The sequence below is a fragment of the Glycine max genome, chromosome 5, assembly GCF_000004515.6.
Source record: "Glycine max cultivar Williams 82 chromosome 5, Glycine_max_v4.0, whole genome shotgun sequence".
NCBI lineage: Eukaryota > Viridiplantae > Streptophyta > Magnoliopsida > Fabales > Fabaceae > Glycine > Glycine max.
The window spans coordinates 36,352,393-36,360,596 of NC_038241.2; the positions used below are offsets into that span (position 1 = coordinate 36,352,393).

At 34.9% G+C, this 8,204-nt stretch overlaps 1 protein-coding gene across 1 annotated transcript; it reads left to right on the forward strand.

Annotated features, from left to right (window-relative positions):
* Nucleotides 1-1,852: 1,852 nt before the first annotated feature.
* On the forward strand, nt 1,853-7,663 carry LOC100792515 (chloroplast sensor kinase, chloroplastic). Its single transcript, XM_006580185.3, has 9 exons — nt 1,853-2,302; nt 3,226-3,390; nt 3,501-3,821; nt 4,180-4,245; nt 4,325-4,393; nt 4,899-4,991; nt 5,952-6,175; nt 6,437-6,713; nt 7,146-7,663. The coding sequence occupies exons 1-9, from the start codon at nt 1,940-1,942 to the stop codon at nt 7,398-7,400; spliced, it is 1,833 nt and encodes a 610-aa protein (XP_006580248.1). The 5' UTR covers nt 1,853-1,939; the 3' UTR covers nt 7,401-7,663.
* The last annotated feature ends 541 nt before the right edge of the window (nt 7,664-8,204 follow it).

Consider the following 8,204-nt stretch of genomic DNA (forward strand, 5'->3'; position numbering starts at 1 on the left):
CGTAAGCATTAGGGTTTAGGGTGGTTGGATTAGGATTTATCAGCTAGGGGTGAGGACTTATACGAATGAACTATATCCGTATGGTTTATTAGCTAGGGGTGAGGACTTATATGGATGAACTTCATTCGTATAAAGCATACAGATGAACTACATCCGTATGGTTTATAAGGATGTAGTTCATCCGCATGGTTTATACGGATGAAGTACATTCGTAAGTACAAACTAATGCACATGGATGTAGTTCATCCATATAAACTATACGGATGAACTACATTCGTATGTTGTACTTCATATTTACGGATCTACTTCATCCGTATGTGAAAAAAACCAAATCTACTAGAACACTAGTTATCCAGAAAAGTCAGAAAAATGTGTATCTCCGACGAAATCAAACCAATAACTGCAACAATCATCCATCGGTAACACTTTTAGCTCCACTGAACTGCTACCTCTCTCAACAATGGAAAATGACCATGAACGGGAGAAACCGGAGCACAATGATAAAAACGTAAAACAAAAAAAACCACCAGCAATAGTGCCATTTAAAAGAAAAACAAGCAGGAGCATTTTTGCCATTTATGAAATATACTGGGTGCACCAGCAATAGTATTGGGTGCACCTAGCAACACCCACTTTAAAAAGGGCTTGTTATCCCCTGCGATTAATCCATTAGGACACATAAATTAACGTTCTTGCAAGAGTGAATTTGGATCCATGTGCTTAAACTGGCAGGTCTTATTTAGTTTTTAATGAATTATGTTTGGCAAATTTTATTTATCATTGATGTATATTTAATGAGATTTAGCATGTTAATTGTTATTATTACGTGTTAAACAGGGGCTTATTATTAACGTTCTAAATTAAGATTTGAACGTATACACCTGGCAAAGAAAAGAATTCATAGACCGTAAGTGAAACAAAAAGAGAAATATAATCAATACTATAATTTTTTTTTGTTTTTTTTATTTCCTTTATTCTTGTGAGTTTTGATTGCTCCTGTTTTTTTTTTTAAAAAAAAAAATTATTCTGGTTTCTTATTCTTTCAAAATCAGTATTTTGGGCGATTTATGATTGTTTCCTGATGATGTGATTAACCAGTCACTTTTTCGCAATCATGTAACATTTTATAATTTTATGTAGACAATTTAATTAACTTTTTGGTCACTCTATTTATGTTTGGTCTTTATGTAAATACCTAATTAATAACCAAAAATGCCTTTTTCTTTTCTTTTCTTGATCCTTTCTTTTTGTACTAAAAAAAGAAATTAAAAATTTCCTCTTCATTGTATTTGGTTGTCCCTTTTCTTTTTATGTTAACTAGAGAAAAATAATAAAAAATAATTAGTTTTTTTTATCTTTCCATTCAGAAAACAAGAATGAAAATACATTTAAAATTAAGTTAGGTATAAAAAAAGTTAAGACAATAATGGAAAAAAAATAAACAAAAGTTTAGAACAAATAGTCTGAAAAAGAAAAGAAAAGAACAAAATACATAATTTATAATGGGCTGTTAAAGAAAACAATAAATGATGGCCATAAATTTTTTTGTCTTTATTTTTCATATTTTTTTATTGGTAGGAAGTGTCAAAAAACTTATAATAATTTATACAATTACCTACTCAAATAGACAATGTACAATAAATATCCGATAAATGTTAATTTTATTATTAAATGTGTAAATTAATGATAATTTAATTATTAAAATAATAAAATTTTTTATTAAGGCGAAATATTTAAAGAAATAATTTGATATCATGGTGTATTTTTGGAGAAGTTTAAGAAATAATTCTTTGAAGTTATACGAAATTAAAGAATTAAAATGAGGATGAAATAAATTGTTTTAAGCTGGGATAGCATATGATACTAGCCTGTAGATGAATGATACAATGAGAGGAATTGACTTATCTCGGTAGTTGTAACTTTGGTGTAGCTAAGGCAAATGCTTGTCTGTGCAGCGAGCTCCACTCTTACTTTCTGGCCATTCAACACCAAATCCCACCACCGATTTTTCTCAAATTCGCTCAGCCTCCCTCTCACACTCACACACACCCCTTCATGCTTCCTCCAAACCATCAACCCCAACCCTACCTCCCATTCCGATGACGCCCTCCGCCTCACCGTGCCTTCCGCCGCCGCAGTCGCCGCCGCCATTCGCAAAGCCTCCACCTCCCCCGTCCAATTCACCCAGCAGCTCGAGAACGAGCGCCAGAGCGGACTGGTGCTTCCCAGCACCGACTTCCACCGACTCTGCCTCCACCAGCTTCATCTCTTTCGCAGAATCGTTCCCGAAGCCCTCCTCTCGGTTCCGATTCTCATTTCCTTTCTCCTGTTTTTTAATTCATCTCATCTGCATGCATCCTTGTCTAGCTTCAATTCAAGTCGCTTAAATATACCATCAATTTCATCTCTCAAGTATTATCCTCTCTACCAACAAATAACAAGTATTAGAAATCGTGCTAAGTACTCTTTCAAATATTGAAAAACTCTTCAAATTGATCCCGGACTATTAGTAAAATATATCAATTTTCTATAGATCGAACTAATGGATATTCGATACTTGAGGGATTACTGTGGAGAGAGAATAATACTTTTTTTTGTGGGGGGGGGGGGGGGGGGGGATCGAATTGATGATTCATCTGCTTCTTTAAATTAGTATCATCCGTCAATCAAGGTTTTAAGTTGCCATCCCCGTTGAGGTTTTGTTGTAATCCATTTATATTGCAGAAATTTGAGGGAAAATAAAGCTGATGTAATTGCAATTTCAGTCCCAAGGACAACAAAAGCCTTGATGTGGTGGCTGAAACCGCAGTTGCTGAGTGTTTTATAAAACCTTGCCATCAATTTAGTCTTGAATTTGACCAATTTTGTTGGTTCTTCGTGTATGTGCACATTAGTCAGTCAATTGGGTGCCTCAAAGGCTGTAACCAAATTAACTAGCAGATGTTAGGCACTAGATTGGCTAATTTGGTAATGTTAGGGACCAAATTGATCCAATTTCATGGATCAAATTGATCGACAGATTGTTACTAGAGATAGGGACTAAATTTGCTTTTTTTGTAATATTTATGACCAAGTTGGCTGTTATTGACAAATTTAGAAACTAAATTGATGTTTTACTCATTTTAGGGGTTAAATTTACATTTCTAATTAAGCACTAAAATGTATGCTTTCTTAAATTTGAACTGAGTGATGTGGTTAAGGAGCTATGTTGTTTGCTTTGTTCAGGTGTATGTTAGACCAGCTGGTAGTTATGTGATGGATCGGTTGGAGCTGCGGCGGGTTGCACTGTACCCTGGAGATGCAGAGGCAGAGGGCATTGTCATTCTTGTGGGTCATTTTAATATTCCTGCAGGCTTGCGTGCTGCCGAGGCCACGCTTTCCAATTCACAAGTGTGTTGAATACCTTGAGCACACAATGTGCTTCTGCTTCTGTTCCACTGTGCTTGATTATTCTTGTTGGGTAGGATGAATGTTAATATAGGTTTGAATGTTAATTGTAGGTTAATGTTGTCCCTGAATGTAAGGCTGTGGTTCTTCCGATGGTGAAACACCCATTTGTTGTTGGTTTCTTGGTTGCTGAGCTTCCATTGGTGGAGCAGGAACAGTGTCAGAAATCTCAAAGTGATGGGCCAGAAAACCTCATGTCTGTTGAGGAACCTTATTCATTTCCTCCCTTTTTGGATTTAGATAAGAAGTCAAGGGAAATTCAGAATCTTCAGGTCAAGAATGAGGCAGTTGGTATGCATAACTTCACTTCTGAGCAAAGATCAAATGCTGTCAACATTTCACAGTCTCTAGCTATGGCATATGTCATGGATCAGGTTTATATACTGCATCTTTTTCCCCTGAAAAAAAGAGAGAAGAAAAACCATTACATTAACGCGTCACTATTCAAATATGAAATGCTAGAAAGTTTGATGCTACATGAATTTTGTGGGAGTTGCCTTGAAATTTGCATTTCATAACATTTGCTACTTGAATGTGTGCTTTGCAAGTTGTTGCATTGAAGTTCACAATTATTTAATCCATCACTTGAGTAAGACTGAGTAACTGTTATTTTTTAGCTTGCAATGCAAGTCTTTTAATTTATTTCTCTTTAACTTTTATGTATGGTTTCAAGACTGTTATAAGAATAGCTTTGACATCTTGTATGGGCCTAAATTTATGCTACTTTTACAGAAAGCAATGTTACTTCAGCAATCAACATGGCAAAATAATGTCAGGATGGGTAATCTGGTTGAGCAAGTATGAGTTATTGACTATTGTTGCATTCCTTTAATGTCTCATTTTCATCCTATTCTAATTTTTTTTTTAATTTATACAGATCCGTGGTCCACTTTCAAGTATTCAAACCTTAAGTAAAATCCTGTCTACACAGACAAAGAGAACTCAGGTTTGAAAATTGTCTAAATTGTACCTGATGAAATGTAAATTGACATGCACTTACATTTCTGTTATTGGGGAACCCAGTAGCTGGGTTGGACAAAGTCCAAGCTGAACTGACACATGATCATGTCTAGTCTCTGACTCTACAAGTGCACATTTTTAAACTATCATTAAATTACTTTTTTAGGTGGATTTAATATTCTGAAATGCCTTTATTTCAGCATGCACTTTATGTGTACTGAATGTGCTAACTTTAGTGAGTTGGTGATTGGTGACTATCTTATTCATGATGCCTTGAATTGAGTTCTATCATAGTTTTAAATGCAAGGATATAGGAGATGTTTGGTAAAAATATTACTAAATAAATATAGATCTATCCAGAAAATTAGAGTGAACATGCTGCAAAAGGAAATAAAGAGTTCAATCTCAAAGGATGTTGAATCTAAACTATAGTTATTCATAACTTGTAGTTATTGCATGTCAACAATGTCTTATAATTGGTAATTGCACAGATTTCACATGACATTGTTGAAGACCTCTTGGTGCAAGGTGATCGTCTGAGGGATGTTCTCCAACAACTACAGGATGCTGTTTATTTGACAAAGGTACTTCTTTCTCTTGTACTTATAATCATGCATACATGCAAATACTTTTCGTATACCTATAATCAATTAATGACTTATTGAATTTCAATGTATGTTGGCTGGAAGATCTTGAATCCTCATCACTTGTTGTCTCTTGACTCTACCTCTATATAATTTTGCATGCAAAAATACTCTTATGGGCAAGTGTGTCTTGTCACAAAAGTAATAAAGGGATTTGAGTCCTAAGTATCATATTCAAGGGATTAATTCAATTCATGTTTATTGAATTAGTGAGTTCTGTTAAACCTTTTGCTATTCAAACTATCAAAAAGGGACTACTGCAAAAGAATTAAAAGAGAAAGATGAATTAGGAATTTAATTCCCAAAGAACATGAAGAGTTCAGTTATAAAATTGGCTAGGGCTTTGGCCTCACGTGTATACAATTGTGGAATTTCCAATTTCTCTATACTTATGTGTTCTCTTATCAGTCGTGAATCACCTCTTCTAACCTATTAAGAATCTGTGGTCATGAGTTGTTATATTCTTACCCTTGTCAAAATACCAAGTTTGGTCATGTAAGGCACAAAACAAGAAAAACATAATGAACCAAGTGACCTGTTAATTTAATAATAATAATAACCAATTGGAATTCAAGAATTGAGGTTTGGTCATGCAACAATTCTAAGTGCATGTTTGATTCAACTTATTTTAGAGAAATAACTGCTTATATTAACATTAAGTAACTCCCAGTTATGGATTTAGTTACTCATTTTCAAAAGATATACTAAATAAAGCAAGAACTCATTAAACAATCCATAAAGAACAAAAGCAAGGATAAAAAGCCCTTTCAAATTCATAAAACACAGGTTCCTAAAGTGAAAACGTTTAAAAATTAAATGTTGTTGAAATAAACAAAAAAAGGCAAGCAAACACTGATAGAAACCAGTGCCTTTGATATTCAATTTTTGTCCAATATGTAGACAAATATAGTGCGCTACAATGAAGAAGCAATCAAGAAAATGAATGGTTCTACTCACATACTTGCTGAATCATCAAGATCTCAGTTGTTAGATAGCTCTCCAGGTGATGTCTCTGCAAATAAAATGAAAAAATCTAGTGAGTCACTATCTCTAAGTGCTGCTGTCCAAGATATAGAGATGCCACTACCACCTTTGGCCCTTGCTCCATTGCAACATGGAATCAGGTAGGTTTCATTGGTTGGTTAATGCTTATGCTTCTTTTCATAGTGTCATGATGTATCCCCATATCTTCTATATAATATATTCTCTTGATTTTGTTATATCTCATAAACTCCTAACTTGCACTTTTTGTTGCATCAACAATCAACAATATATTATAAAGTTAGTCTCTTTCATTAGCTTTTAGATATTTATTTCTTTTACCTTTCAACAGTTAAATTTTTTCTGCATTTATTTTGCTTATGCTTTTCATTCATGTCAGGAAGATCATGCAATGTTTCTGAAGTATTGGCAGACTTGGTTGATTCAGTGAGACCACTTGCCCAGGGTCAAAAACGTGTAGTAGAACTAAGTGAACTCTCATCATCACCTTTGCTAGCTGCTGTAGAAGAACCTGCATTGCGCCAGGCTTTCAGCAATCTTATTGAAGGTGCTTTACTACGCACACATGTTGGAGGGAAGGTTGAAATTGTATCTACGGCAGCACCAGCTGGTGGTACCCTTGTACTTATTGATGATGATGGACCTGATATGCACTATATGGTAACTTCAGCCCACTCCCACTCCGACTCCCTGCTGTGCTTACTCATTTTTCTTTGCGTTTAATTTGCAAATTTGAAGCATCTCCATGGGAAACTTAGGAACATTTAATGCTTTGGACTTGGTAAACAGTGTATTGATGCCATTTTGTGAGGGAATTAGTGCAGCTTTTCCCAACGTATAATTTGCATGATTCATAATCATAGTCACATGTCTGTAAGTCTATAGAGATGTGGAGCCCTCCATAAAAATACCATTATATTGTTGATATTCGAACACTTCCTTTGTGGTACACATAGCACTTGATTCTATGACATCTTTCAAGCACTTCCTTGTTGCTTCTATTCAAAAAATTCTTCGATTGAGTGCTTTATTCCTAGGGAATTGAATTTTGTGAAAATGGAAACTAATTGTTGGTTATGAACTTGCCTGCAGACTCAGATGCACTCACTCACACCTTATGGACAAGAACTGTTGTCTGATAATATGATTGAAGACAATATGACTTGGAACTTTGTTGCTGGGTTGACTGTTGCCCGTGAGATACTCGAGAGTTATGGCTGTGTCGTCCGCATTGTTTCGCCTCGGATTAAAGATGCTCCTCTTGGAGCTGGGGGAACTCGTGTGGAACTCTGGCTTCCTTCATCAATTGTACAATCTGATTTGAGTAGCCACGCCCAAGAGGTATAGCATGAGTTTGAAGTTCCATTGAAGATAAATAGATTCCTTCTCATACAATTCTACATTGTAGCACTTGGCCAGTATATAAGATTGTGAAATTAAGGAGTGGTAAATATTACTAGTTCTTTCTTCGTTGTTGCTAAAGATAAGTATCCGGTTCTGTATATAGCTCGTAAAAATTTCTTTGGTTGAGTTAATATATTACTTTGCTGTGTGTCACCATGTAAACAATAACATAATAAACAGTGTATGCATATTAGATGGCAGGAAAACTTGTTGGGTTTTTACAAGAGACTACGTATCTGATTTGTACCATGTGAATCCCCTTAATCCAATATAAATAAACGAAAATACTCACAGTTTTCGGAAATGACTCATAATTATTATCCTTATGTATTGATTTGTCTAAGGAGCAGTATACGGAAGTGTACTTGTTAAAAAAGATGCTCAAACTTTATTCTTTTACAAATAAATATCTATAACTTTAATTTCGTTCTAATAATTTCTTAAACTAAATCTTTTTTTTTTTGTGTGTGTACATAGGCATCCCAATTTCAATTTGTCTCAATTAATCCTTAAGTTCACCCCCATTTCTTTATGTACGTAGTCTTTTGTGGAGGTGGGTTTACCATCTGTAACAAGCTTGACAGAAGATAAATGCTTTGTGGGGTGGTAGCTGTCCTTATGCAGCTATGGTTTATGTAATTTATGTCTTGGGGTGGTCACTCCTTGTGACTTTCCTGTTTGTTATGATTAATGAAATGTTTTGCTTTTCCGAAAAGAAGAAAAAATCCTTAAGTTCACCCATTTGTA

Coding starts and splice junctions, on each gene's coding strand:
- LOC100792515 (XM_006580185.3), top strand. CDS start 1,940: ATGCTTGTCTGTGCAGCGAGCTCCACTCTTACTTTCTGGCCATTCAAC. Junction 4,394..4,898: donor CACAGACAAAGAGAACTCAG/GTTTGAAAATTG, acceptor GTAATTGCACAG/ATTTCACATGACATTGTTGA. Junction 4,992..5,951: donor ATGCTGTTTATTTGACAAAG/GTACTTCTTTCT, acceptor TCCAATATGTAG/ACAAATATAGTGCGCTACAA.